Here is a 14,404-nt window from a genome sequence, read left to right as displayed (position 1 = left end):
GGAACAAGCCCAATTTTCTCCTGTTCAAATTACCTTTAACAAGTGTGCTGATAATGAGTAAGCTGGGACAGACTCCCGCTCACCCTCTCAGAGCTGGGTTGGCTCTGCAGGGATGATAGAAGTAGTAAGAACTTATTTTTGTCACTAATATGTTTGCAGATATAACTCTAATACATGCAGATCTGTGCAGAAAGAAGGGACCACTTCTCTCTCTTTCACATAGTTTCTCTTTTCTAACCATCATGACAAGTTTTCCATGGAAAAAAGGGCAACATCTAAATCCTAAATGGGTTTTGGGAAAAGCCGAGGTGGCTAGAATGGCCCAAGCTTTGAAAATCTGCTGAGAAAGAATGCTTCTATGCAAAACCATGCTGGGGAAGCTGACCCGTGGAATTACAACACTTCTCTGCTAGATGCAGCTGCACATTTCAATGTAATCCACGTAATCACATTGAAGGTTGTACAGAAGCGGTGGCAGTTGGCCTGGGGAACAAGAAGATGTTCCTCCCAGAGAGCACATTGGCATGTGCCCAGTACTTAATTGAAAGCCATATGAAATGTGGAGGCAGGAAATCATTTCCATCCCTTCTCAACTGTAGGCTTTATGGGAGTGAAATATAGAAGAGTTTCCCTTTAGGAAGGAGCCTACCTGTATGGTGAGACCTGGCGCCATGACATTCAGCTCTTTTTGCAGGGCCAGCTTCAGGTTCTCATCAATCTGATCTGTGTTCAAGGGACAAGAGAGATTCAGCAACACTGCAGCCTGCGCTGTAAAATTTAGCTAACGTGCATGTAGTGATTAGTGTCAATACATCACTCAGCAGGGGAGGTCCATCCAGACAGTACAAAATAAGGATAAAGAACTTTGCAAACCCCTGCAATATGCTGCCTGCCTCCTGATTCCACAGTGCTATGTGCACACTTGGGGTCATGGGCATACTTTTGCCAGCCCAGTGCCTGGACCGCTGCACCACATGGAGGCCAGCCACTGTGGCAGTGGGAGCTCTATATGTATGCTTTTTAGAGATAACCTCTATGTTTAGTTTGATGCTGAATGTCCCTCTCACCTGCTGTTCTCTGGGACTTTCAGCACTGAGTTTTAAACAGCACAGTGAGAAATGCCTGCATCCGTCGACAACTCACTGGAAACCCTGTTCCCCCTCACCTCTCCAGGAGGAGACCTCGACACAGTGATTCACAGGCTGGTTGCTTCCAGGCTGGCTCCCCCACTAGCAAACTCACTGCAGCCAGTGCTGATGGTAGACGCAAGACACTGACTGTTCTGTGCAGACTGCCCCAACTCAATGCCGCAGCAGGAAATACCACGTGGAACTTATGGCACAAGCCTGCCCTCCACCATCCCTTGTCACACTGACACCAATGCCAGTTTGATGCTCTGGCCTTAAACCTGCGAGGCTCTGGAGAGATCAGGACCCACCTACAGTACAATCTACTTCTCCATCCACCACCCCTCCAAAGTGCTCTTTGGGGAAAGTGCAGCTAATGAGGCCTAGGATGAAGCTGGAAATAAAGTCTTTGTCAAGGATGCCAAGCTGTGAATCAAGCTACTGGGGAAGTAAGATTGAGCCAAAGCCTGGCCATCTTTGGAACACTCTACAACACCCGCCCTTCCCCCCCCGTTACAGCTTTACTGCCCGAGCTGACAACAGGGGCCCATGCACATCAGCACAGAGGCAAAGGGAAGCCTTTGTGGATGAACAATGCTCATCCCCATCTGCCAGCAGGCTTGGAAATCAATCATTCCCCAGGACACTCCTCCTTTGGAATTAGCCAATTTCCAAAGGCTTAAAGATAATCTGCAAATAGCATTTGGAAGCTTCTCTCTACCGTGGATATTTATTGAGCCCACCCAGCCTTGGCGTATCTGTGCTGCACACAGCGATTTACATTCACAGAGTCAAGTCCTGATCCAGCCAGTTTTCCCATGCCAGGAACCCCCTTTGCCCTGCCCTTCCAAAAGCAACCATCCCCCAGATGCTGCTTCATAAGCTCTTCCCTGACTGGGGTACTAGTAGAGGATGGGTGACATGCATGTAGAACTCAGGTGTCAAGCCAAGACACGACACACCAACACCTGCAACTTGTGAAGAGACTAGGGAGGGGCAAAGGGTCTCATTTTGGGGTCAGGAGCAGAGGGGAGGCAAAGGGACTGAAAGCAACTCCCTTCCATTTCTTCCACACAGAAATCAAAGGAGGATTCCAAGGTGGTGATGAAGACTCATTTAGCAATGGTGCAAGGGTCTGAGTAATGTGTGACATTCCAAACATCTGTTTCCAGGAGCCTCCTTTTGCTGCAGTGATGACAGGTATGACCACTTACACAGGCTTTGCTTTGATCTTATATCCAAAGTTCAGTTCTGGGTTAACAGCTACTGTTACCCCCATAAACCCACAATATGACATCACATGAACAATGAAATAACCTGCATTGATAAGGACTTCGAATAACTGTAGTGAACTGTGCCATCTCAAGGAGACTGTTCTTGATGGTGATCTCGGCACAACTCTGGCTTCCTAATGGACACTTGTGAATGGAGACCCTTGACAATCGTGGGCAGAGGCATAGCTGCCTACTGAATTAAACTTCCATTTGTTGTATACTCCCTGGTCCCCACATACTTACCAAACAGCTCAATGTACACTTCCTGGAGGGTATGTGCACTGCAGAACTGATTCAGCTCATGGTGAATTTTATTGAAGATCAGGGTCTTATCGTAGTCTGCAGTGTAGTTCTTCACAACATCGTACACTGAGGAAAGAGAGAGTTACCACAGGGCAACACTAACGCGGCAGGAGAACAATGCTTTTCAGTCTACATAGCCATTCTAACAGCCCTTGCACTCTCACAAGGTAAGATACCCTCAATTCTAGATTGTCCAAACCAAACTTAGAAGAGTAGGATAATTATGCACAGATAAGAATATTGCACAGCCCTGCTTTATGGTCTGCAACAAACAAAAAAAACAGGGAAGTCTGCCATGAGCCATGTACAGGAACAGGCAGTGCTGAATACAGAATACAGGCCTAATAGATGCTGTGACTCCCCAACACCCAAGTGGGTGTTCCTTTCTCAATGCTGCAGTAACACTAGTTCCCAGCATTACGTTTCCCTGCTTTGAAGGGAAAAACCAGAGGTTTTTCCTCTTGTGGAACTCTCATGTTCCACAGGCTGCAGCAGCAGGGATTTCACTTTCCTGTTCCACAACTGGTGACCCTGTGGAGCAACAGAAGACTTAGGCCAAGCGTGCTGCCTTCACAAGCTCCTCTACCTTGTTCAAAAACTTGTAAGCTTTGCCAGCTTTTGAGTAGCTGAGCTTGTTACATGTGCTGGTTCTGCAGTTTTTGCCCCCCCAAACTAAGCAAACTAAGTTCTTTTGAATGTGGGCTCTTTGCAAACTAAGCTTGCCATTTCAAAGTCCAAACAATTTCAAGATCAAGAGGCAGTCAATCTCTTTACAGTTTGTTTGCACCTGCTCATTCATCTTCGGACAAACCATGCCTGGAAAATTCCAGTCTGGGGGAGTGTGGAAACATGGGGTTAGAATCAGATTCTCTGGTGTGGGGAGCCATAACAGCATCAGGATAAGGAGAATGGAAGTGGTATTGCCAACCTATGCTATTGCTGCTGTAGGACGGCTGCTCTGATGTAGTATAAAGATATTCAGATTCTGCTTTTCTACTTTTGCCCCCATTCTAATTGTCTGGAGCAACTTGATGTGAGCAATACTCAGTTTTGTCCTGCTATCTGGAAAATCAGGTAGGCAATTCCTGCAATGCTCAGGTTTAATGCACTCCTCTGAGGGACGAAGGCTGCAAACAGCTGTCAGCCTGAGAGTGAGGACCAAGCCAAGAGTAACTGGTTTATAAACCGGAGATAAACAGGATGCTGCTCCCAAGAAAGGAAAGTCCCCTCAGCTGTGCACATCCCTATTTAACAACACATGCAGTAACTTCACTAGCTCTGCACTCTCTCAAAAGCGGGCACCATTTTGTCTGTTCACGTATAAAGTCCATTACAGTAATGTTAAGTCAACATAGCAAATAAATGCAAGCAATGAGGTTAGAACACTACTGTGTCTACATGATTGCCCATCTTCTGCAAGGCCCCCCACATTTCAAGGCAAGACCTGCACAGAGCTACACTCCATGAAGCTTTCGGAACTTCTCTAGCACCCTCCAGCACCTTATAAACATTAACCATGGCATCTCCCAGCCACCATGCAAGATAGTGCAGCCTCATTCTACCCATGCTATAGGTGGCCTACAGAGGCCAAAGAGAGGCAGGGACTTGGCACAAAGTCACACAGGAAGCCTGTGTTAGCACCAGAAGAGAACCCAGTTCTCCTGGCTTCAAGTCCAGGGCCTTAAGCACAAAGCCATCCTTCTTCACTGTTTCCTGGCCTTTGCTGGATGCCAGGCTACTTGAAGGAAAGGCTTTAAAAAGCTCAAGCACTTGGAGATGCTCATTGTAGGGTCACTCTTCTAAGTGCTCTAGAATGGGACAAGTGTAGTAGGTGGGTACTGTGTTCGAGTCACCAGGGTACTACGGCAATGATACCTCAATCATGTGCCTCAGGTAGAGCCAGGGAAGCTCAGCCCAAACACTTTCTTGATCCCCTTCTGAGTGACACATGAGAGAAGCAGAACCAGCAGGATGTGACAGCAGTCGAGTGCTGAACACCCTGTCGACAGCTTGGCATCAGTGCCTTTTCTCTTCTGGGCTCAATTATCTTTAACCAGGGCACCTGCCAAGCAGTCTAGGGTATTCACAAGAAGGACTATCTAGAAGTTGAGCTGGATTAGGACTCTATGGGCCACATTTACAAGTGGTTGACACCCACAATTGGAGCCAGTTTTCCAAAAAAGCCCAGCTCCCACTGACAAATAAGTTGCCAGATTTTCAAAGGGCTCAGTACATGAGGAGTGCATTCGGTGCTGAAGTGTTCTGAAAGCAAGGCTTTCCCTGTCTGAGCATGGGCTGGGAGAAGGTGCAAGTCTTCAGCACAGATTAGTGAATCTCAGGTAGAACTAGATAAAACATCCTGGTCAAAAGGCAAAATCCATACCAACAGAAGGGAGGCCATGTGTATCCCACCCTCTCACCCAGGAGTGTTCAATACAACCTATTTACAAGTGCTTTGGCCAGGCAAGTTTTAGATGTCCCATGCAATGGGACTTCCACCTCTTCCCTAGGGAGACTATTCCATTGCCCCAACAGACATACATGGTCAGGTATAATATTGCTTGATGAAACAGGAAAGAGTAAATACCTGCATATGGTGCTAACATATTCACAACTTCTATTCGGTCAATGTAGATCATAACCCCACCACTATAAAAAAAATAAGCTTTGTGAGTTACATGGACAGATATTCACAGCAGCCCCAATTCAGAGTCCAACAATCCTTTTTAGTGGAGTTTGCTGGAGATCTGTAGAGTTGACTTTTTACCCAGCACTCTCTGCTTTTCCAGGCTGTCTTGGAAGACTGTGGATGGCAATAAATCCCAGCTTAATATCTGGCATTTCACTCCTGTGTGAATCAAAGTGAGCTCCAGGATGACCCCAGTGCACTTTCATTTTTCCTTCGGATTCCTCACTGTGTTTAGCCAGAGATGTGAATAAGAAAAGGAAAATGCCCTTGGAATGACCATGCAACTGTTAGCACTAGGAAAAAAAGATACAGATGGGAGACAGACTAGGACAGAATACCTGCTGAAAGAAGTAGAGAATTCTGTCTGCACAAATTCCACACATTTAGTGACTCCGAACAGGCCCATACGTAAGGCCACTTGCAACAAGCAGCAAGGCTGAACTGAGCTCAATAGATGCCATGCTACAAAAAGATTACTGTCACAACTTGTCACACCATGCCAGACGAGACACACTGCTGACTACGTTAGCGTGGTGTTCTGGCTAACGCCCAAAACTGGGAGCGAAGTAATGTGAACTCTATTCCCAACTCTGCTATGGCTCATGACATAACCTTGAGTAAGTTGTGAGTTAGGAAAGTATTACAGAGGGAACACAAGGGGCTGAGAGTCTTAATTCATTAGCATTTGAACAGCACCCTGAGACCCCTTAAGGGACGGCACCAGAAGTACAATCAAGTACAGGCTGCAGGCTTTCCCAAAAGCTGTTAAGTAGCTAACCTGCTCTGCCATGCTTCTGTTTCCTAGCTGGTCAAGTCCTTCCCCCTCAAGCCCTTCACTTTTTAATATGATTCATAACAGAAAAATCCCACCAACTAAAGCTGTATTTATCACACAGAGAACCAGTACCATCCACTACAGAAAAGGGAAAGTTCTAAATTCTATTTTCCAACCCACATTTTCCAGAAGCTCATAACTTTCTCAAACACATATTCCTTTGGGGCTAGGATCTCCCATGCTTTCTCTCAGTTCAAAAGTAATATTTGGAGGGAAAGCTTTAGCAAAATGAGCTAAGCCATTATTGAATCACACAAGTATAAACACTAAACACTGATCTTCTATATTCCAAGCTGAATTTTTGTGCTCAGATAACTCAAGCATGGCTCTTATTGCAAAATTCAGCCTTGGCTTGCTTTGCAGATCTCACTGAGACTTAAAAGACAAGCCAAGTTTGAAGGAAGTCAGTTCATTAGTTTGAGTTATACATTGTTACATTTGGCAACTCCACATGTGCTAATTTTTCGGTTCTTTTTAAGGATTTCCCATTTAAGGGCTCCACAATGATAGGGGTTTACAAGCACTGCAAATGAGAATGTTTCATAGCAAGGAACCGACAAGCATCATTTGGCACCGGGGAGGGGACTGAATTAGATCTGTCAAGGGTGGGTGTCTGTAGGAAAGAGAACTTCTGAGTCAGAAAGTGATTAAGCACAGCCCCAACAATGAAGAACTCCTGTTTATGATATCATGGGTTCCGCTGGCTGAACCTGTGAACTCCTTGATCAATATGATCTGGATGATTTTTCTTTAGGAAATCCTCTCAGTTAATATAATATGAAGCACTCCAGAGTCAGGAAATGCAAAAAGTGTAAGTCTCTCCTGCAATTAAACTTGGCCATATTGCACATATGTAGGCCAGAGATTTGAGGCTTTATTATATTCAGAGATTTTCAGTTTTACACAAACATGGCTGAGTGCACTGTGGTACCGAGAGATAAGATTGTTCAACACCTTACATTATAAACCTGTTTATAATTTTGACAAACTTTAAGAATACAGGAATTGCCAGACTGGATCACACCTGTGGCCCATCTAGCCCCGTACCCTGGGTATGACAGTGGCCAGCATTAGCTGCTTCGGAGGAAGGTGCAAGAACCCCAGAGTAGACAGAGGAGGCATAATCTTCCCCCAGTGAAGGTCTCCTCATCCCTGATCATTGGAGAGTGGCTTAAATGCTAATGACTGAGGCTTTATCTCCACTGCAATGCCTTTTTTGTAAGAATTAGTTATAGCAGCTTCAGATATTCATGTATGTTCAATCCCTTTTTGAATCTTAATTTCTTAGCCTCAACAATATCCCGTGGCAGCAAGTTCCACTGTCTAATTATGCACTGTGTGGAAAAATATTTTCTTTTTTCCATGTTTCATTTAATGTCCCTTTGGTCTTGTGTTAGGAGGCAGGGAGAACAAAAGTTCCCAATTTACTTTCTCTAGACCATTCATTATTTTATGCACTTTTATCACATCCCTTCTTATTCATCTGCTTTCCAAGGTAACAATCCCAATCTTTTCAAATGAGAGATTTTCCAGGCCCTTAAGCATTCACGCTGGCCTTCTCTGAGCTCCGGCTATTTCTATCATCTTTGTTTAAGATGAAGTGACCAGTGCTGCACACAATATCCAGATTGATTTATATAATGACATTATAACATTCGCAGCATTATTCTCCATCCCATTCCTTCTGTATCCTAACATGCACAAGCACCTGCCATTGTTAGCAGCTCAGTCATTTCATACTCAAGCTTCTTCAGAACTTTTGGATGTACCAACTGGGCTTGGTATCTTACTGCTCTTTAAAATTACCAACTTGCCCTAGCACCTCTTCTGACACTTCAATCTCTGATAGTACGTACTTCAACCTTTATCCAACATTAACAATCTTGACTAAAACGTTTCAACTTGCTGTCTGCCTCAGACTGAATTTATATTAAAACTTTCAACAAAAATCAGCCATTTTTAAGGTTATGAAAAGAATGGGCAGTTTTGTCAATTATTAAAAAATATTAAACTTTTTAAACAACTCTAGCTCCTCCCTGGCTTGGAGAAGGAACTTGAAATTTGGCAGGTGGGTCATCCTGAGAGATGCTTTACCCCATGGACACCGATAGATATTTGGCCTCTGAAAATCACCCACTGCAACACATGTAGCAGACCTTGTTCTTCTCTTGCTCCTTAATATTCTAAGTATTCTAATTGCATTGCTCATGCTCCTAAGCTTTGGTGAGCAGCCAGCCACCTCAAAATGTGTTGTAGCCTAGGGAAATGCCTGCCCATCTACCACATGAAAATATCTTTTAGCTTAGGAGGGTGCACACTGGCCTTGGAGCCAAGAGAGTACAAGTTCAAGCCTAACTATCTTGACAAACTTTCAACCTTGCTCTCTGCCTCAGATTGAATTTATTTTAAAACTTTCAACAACATCAGCCAGTTTTAAGAACAAGGTTAGGGGAAAAAATGGGCAGTTTTGTCAACTATTAAAAAGTTTTTTTTTTTTTTTTTTTAAAAAGCTAAACAAAAACTAGCTCTTTCACTGCCTGGTCCTATGCACTTCACAACCCTCAATACTGAACAAGGCCTCAGACCTCCTACCCTGTAAGGCAAGCTAATATTCCCCCATTTTACAGATGAAGTTACAGACATTGCACAGGGTCACACTTCAAGCAGAGATAAGAATAGAATCAAGGTCTCCAATATGGCAGATTTAAATCTCATCTACAATGAAGCTCAGAATGAATCTGCCAAATGTGTACTTGGCTATGCAGTCTATAACCACTGGACCGCCAAAGCCAAAAACAGAACCTATAAATCCTGATTTTCAACATTTTTCTGATGCCTAGCAAACATGCGTCCTCTTCCTGAGAGTGACTAGTCTGCAGAGGAGAATAGCTTACTAATACTACCAGTTATTTCTTTAGCTCAAGGGGAAGAGGTCTTTGCTGTGATCTGAAGTTCCTGCATTCAGACCCCACAGACGACACTGCTGTGGTCAATCTGATTCCACATAATGGAATGTGTACCCCCACACTCCATGTGCTCCTTATAAAAATCCTAGTTCCTTTCACGCAAAGAACTATGATAAAAGAATGAAAGTCAAGCAGTTATAAGTTAGGAAATGCCAGAATTAAGGTTGCTTGTGCAGCCTTAATTAATCTCCCTTGTGCATATGCACTGTCACAGAGTCTTTAGTTACATGATTCCATACTGTTTTTTCCATAGAAATCCTGCTTTGGTGCTCAGGATGGAACATGCTCTGTGCATGAACCAGGGCTGGGCAGTGAATGAAGTTGTCATCTGCAGGAACCCTGCCTCAGTTATGGCAGAAGCTGGAAGGTGTGCAGTGCTTTAAATTAAATTCTCATGTTAAGTTGGAAAAGTCAAGCTCTCAAGAGTTAGGAAATTCCAGTAATTAAAAGGGACACTGTCAACTTGATTTTTTTTTTTTTTTTTTTTAAACTTGACTAACTGCAAAAAACAGTTTTCCTGTAGGATCTCCCTTCAGTTTATATGGCCGAATTATTGGAAAATTTCTATTTTAAGAAACACTGTAAAGGTTTACTGCTCTGCTGTTGATATTTAGAAAAGCCTTCTGGGTGGTCTCCAAACATGCTTGGGCTTTCTCCTTTCCTCTGAGTGTACACCTACCAGCTGCCTCTTCTGTTTCAGCTTTGCTGCTGCTATCGGTTCACGCTTTCCCCTAGTCCTTGAGACAGAGCATGCACATGCTCTCCCTGCAGAACAGTGATCTCACTATGCTAATGATGAGATAGGAATTGCAATGGGCCAACAGCCCAGCAACACTGACCCGGCACAAGAGCTGTCACACGCACAGTACATACATTGAAAATACAGGGAAAGAGCTTGTTTTGCTTGCATCTGCCAGTTACAGGCATCATAGAGTTTACTTTTAACTATACTAGAGTCAAGGTACAACCTCTGCTGATGGAAATGAGATTTTCAAGCTTGTGTCCTTAAGCAGTTTCCCCTGCAACTGCAATTACATTGCACATAAGTAGTATTTGATGTTCCTTTGGTCATTATTAACATTGCTAAATCCAGACATTTCTGTTAATCATTTGTACTACTCTCTCCAGCTATAGTCCTCAGAGCCTTTCCTAGTGGATACTCCATATCTTAGATAACATGATGGGCTGTTCAGGCATATCTGGGAAGTGTTTAGTTTGTCTGTAGGGCCCAACACTGTATATCTAAGCTTTTCCCCTGTGGACTGAATCTCCATGGTCAGGCTTCCTGTGAACCTCATGAGGATTTCTGCTTGTCCCCACTCCCTGAATAAGGTGACTTTTCTTGGAATATAACACAAGTATATCATGTTTATTACATTCACAAATAAAATCACTACTGTGCCAGTATTGGTGGAAATGCTTTGCCAAAAGGGAGAATCTTGCAATGAGCCAAGAGCAGTCACACTCTGGATGAAGCTAATCTCCTTTGGAAGTCTGGTCCACAGCTTGACTCAGAATGTTATCTCCTCCTCTGACACTTCACATTGTTAGCTACCATGTATGAGAGCAACACAACTGGAGTGATGAGTGAAAACGAAGTTTTGAAATGACAACAGAAGAATGGAACACATAGAACCATGCACGGGGAGGTTAGAGAATTATAGAAATGTAGGGCTGGAAATGACCTTGAGAGGTCATCAAGTCCAGCCTGCTGTGCTGAGGCAGGACCAACTAAACTTAGACCATCCCTGAGAGGTGTTTGTCCAACCTGTTAATAAAAACTTCTAATGATAGTGTAGGATAAATATGAAATTAAAAAATTAAGGTTAACTTAAGTTTAGTTAACGAAATGTGTGTGTTGTAAAGAAAGGCTGTCACTAGCAAGTAGAATTCATTGAAAATAATGAGTTATAAGACCAGAAGGAATGAAGTAGGGAGGATGTTTGGTTCAAAGAATAACTAATGAGATAAGGGGAAGTTTCTAAAAAGAAGGCCTCTGACTGATAGATGTGAAAAAAGATCTGTCTTAAAATGAGCCAAACATGGCTCTTCTCAACCCACACACCTGTGTTAAAGCCTACGTGAACCCAGAGGCAATTGACAAACTGTTGCGTCAGCAAGAAGAAGGGGAGGAAAGGCCTTAGGAAGAAAGGAAGTTGTAAATCTTACCTAGATAAAGACTGGAAATAAGGGTGAACTTGAAGGGTAAACTCTTAAAAGGGTTCATTTCTAATACTTACCTGACCATTTCGGAGCTGGCCAATACGGGTCTAAGCAATCCTGGGTTTAGCCCGTTTAAGTATCTCGATCAAATGTGTATAAATGTTTTGTTACTGTTGGATATAGTAAATTGCTTATTATTAGGCTTTTTAGGCATGTTTTAAGCAACTGTACCTTTTGGCTTTTGGATTGTTTGTAGCAACCAAGGACACAGCCATTTCAACTGCGTTAACTCAGGACTATTGTGATAGAGAAAGCTTACGCTTCCAGAGTACTCAATGGAGTTGAAAAGCAGTCTACTCCCTATGAAAACCAATTTTTGCTGTGAACTTTTCAGATATCTGGTGGGGTTGGGACGCATAAAAATGTACATTGCTCATCATCCTCTACAGTGTCTTCTGTCTGGTAAAATTAAAAACGGTACAGTGTCTAGTCCTAGACTGACACTATGGTTCCTGCTGCTGGAAGAGCACCAAACTGAACTCTGTCCTCTTAAACAACCCTCACCTTTGCCAGCAGGACTATTCATTAATGGTAATCCATACAAGTGTCCTAGAGAAATTCCCTCTCACGAGGGGCCCCTATCCCTTTTATCCATGTGCAGTACATACATTTAAATTCTGACGGGCTGCACCCTGAGGGTCTGACAATATATGCTAGTGGGTTGTCCTAATACCAAAAGGGACCCGTCACAGAATTTATGGTTTGGGCTCTCTCGGTTCACGGTGAACCTGTGCAACACAGTTGTAGTTCACACATTGTATACTGTGCTGGCTGCTGTAGCAGAGGCATTATCACTCAGTAATAAAGGACAAGTACCAGCTAGTGTAATATGTTCAGACTGTAAGGGTCTGTGATGCCTTAACAACCTCCTCCCTTGGTGTAGTGCAAATTCATTTTGCAGTGCAGATTACAAGCCTTTATGCTATCAAGCCCTTTTGTCCTATATGTGGGAACTAGCAGGTAAATGGGCTAACTCAGTGGTATATGTGGATAAAGTAAAAGCTCATACCAGACATGGGGAAGTGAGCAAGAAAAACAGAGTGAATGAAGCTGCTAATAGCCATGCTTTGGTGTGGTCCCACGCCCGATTATCCAGTTCTTGCTTTTACCATTTGAGCATAAGCAAAAACCATTGATTTAGTAACATTGCAAGAATCTGATCCAGAGATATCCTCTTACACAAAAAGTAATGCTTGGGGAGTTAAATGGTAAAATCACTCCTACCCAGGGAAAGTTCCACCACAGCCCCTTAACAGGGAAATGTTAAGACTGGTGCATGATGTGCCATCGATGGCCCACCAAAATGCTGATACCACTTATTAGTGACTAATTAAGGCAGCGTGGTGGCCCCATTGTAAAAAAAAAGATGTAAAAATTCATATTAACAATTGCCTGGTTTATGCTAAAAGCTATCCACCAGGGAAAACAAAACATGGATTTATCCAGGCACAGCAACAGGGGCAGGTTCATGCCAAAATGAGGGCATACTTTAACAAACCGGCCCAAAGTGTAGATTGGCTAGTAGGGGACAGAGTGATGGTGCAGTGAACATCAGGGGAGGGGGGGGGTCTCAAATGGGTTTTTAGCTAAAATTAGTAATTGGGAATGACATCACTTATTTGTTGAAGGGTATAAAAAGTAAACTCAAAGATTGCTAATACCTGCCTGACCATGCTGGAGCCAACCAATACAGGTCTAAGCACCCCAGGGTTTAGCCCGTTTGTAAGTATCTTGATCAAACGTTTATAAATGTTTTGTTGCTGTTGGATGTAGTACATTGATTATTTAGGCTTTTTAAGGAATGTTTAGAGGAATTGTATAAGTGGCCTTTGGATTTAATACAGGAATTTATGGTTAAATTAGTGCCATGGTAACACCCTGCATAAATAATATTAATTCCAACAGATGGGGGTTCAAAAACCTCCCCTGGAAGCCTATTCCAGAGTTTTAACTACCCTTATAGTTAGAATGTTTTTCTTAAATATCTAACCTAAATTCCCTCACTAAAGATTAAGCACATTACTTCTTGTCCTACCTTCATTAAACATGGAGAACAACTGATCACAGTCCTCGTTATTACAACAGCAGCCCTTAACATATTTGAAGACTGTTATAGGTTCCCCCTGCCCCCCGGTCATCTTTTCTCAAGATGAAACATGCCCCGTTTTTTGGTTTTTTTTTAACCTTTCCTCAGAGGTCAGGTTTTCTAAACCTTTTATCATTTTTGTTGCTCTTCTCTGGACATTCCAATTTGTCCACATCTTTCCTAAAGCATGGAGCCCAGAAATGGGGACAGTACTCCAGCTGAGGCCTCGCCAGTGCTGAGTGGACCGGGACAATTACCTTCCATGTCTTACATACAACACTCCTCTTAATACACCCCTGAAGATCAGTCTTTTTTTTGCAACTGCCTTAGATTGCTGACTCATTCAATTTGTGATCCACTACAGCCCCCAGATCCTTTTCAGCAGTACTACCACTTACATAATTATTCCCCGTTTTGTAGATGTTCATTCGATTTTTCTTCCTAGTGAAGCATTTTGCACTTATCTTTACTGGATTTCATCTTGTTGAATTCAGTCCAATTTCTCTAATTTGTCAAGGTCATCATGAATGCTAAACCTTTCCTCCAAAGTGCTTGCAACCCCTCCCCCCAGCTTGGTGTCATCTGCAGATTTTAGAAGCATATTCTCCATTCCATTATCCAAGTAGTTAATGAGAATACTGGATTACTACTGCACCCAGGACTGACCCCTGTGGCGCCTCTCCAAATACACCCTCCCAGTATGATAGCAAATCACTGATAACTACTCTGAGTACGGTCTTTCAACTTTATAGTAATTTTATTTGCTTATGAGAATGTCATGTGAGACTGAACCAAAAGCCTTACTAAAATGAAGATACATCACATCTACTGCTTCCCCACTCTGCACTAGGCCAGTAACCCTGTCAAAGGAGTCAAGTAAGTTGATTTGGCATGATTTTGT

At 43.2% G+C, this 14,404-nt stretch overlaps 1 protein-coding gene across 1 annotated transcript in view; it reads right to left on the bottom strand.

Moving 5' to 3' along the window:
- The window catches only part of LOC113406876 (erlin-1-like), a 54,678-nt gene that overhangs the window by 13,772 nt on the left and 26,502 nt on the right, over positions 1–14,404 (bottom strand). Inside the window, exons 5-7 of the mRNA XM_026653704.2 lie at positions 5,292–5,353; positions 2,645–2,770; positions 650–723 (exon numbers count right to left, since the gene is read on the bottom strand). Of these exons, the coding sequence (XP_026509489.1) occupies positions 650–723; positions 2,645–2,770; positions 5,292–5,353 (262 nt within the window). The remainder of the gene's footprint in view (positions 1–649; positions 724–2,644; positions 2,771–5,291; positions 5,354–14,404) is intronic.

Source organism: Terrapene carolina, unplaced genomic scaffold, assembly GCF_002925995.2.
Source record: "Terrapene carolina triunguis isolate 2854851 unplaced genomic scaffold, T_m_triunguis-2.0 Scaffold147, whole genome shotgun sequence".
Classification (NCBI taxonomy): domain Eukaryota; kingdom Metazoa; phylum Chordata; order Testudines; family Emydidae; genus Terrapene; species Terrapene triunguis.
The sequence above is the reverse complement of the archived record's forward strand: the minus strand, read 5'-3'. Positions and strand labels throughout refer to the sequence as shown.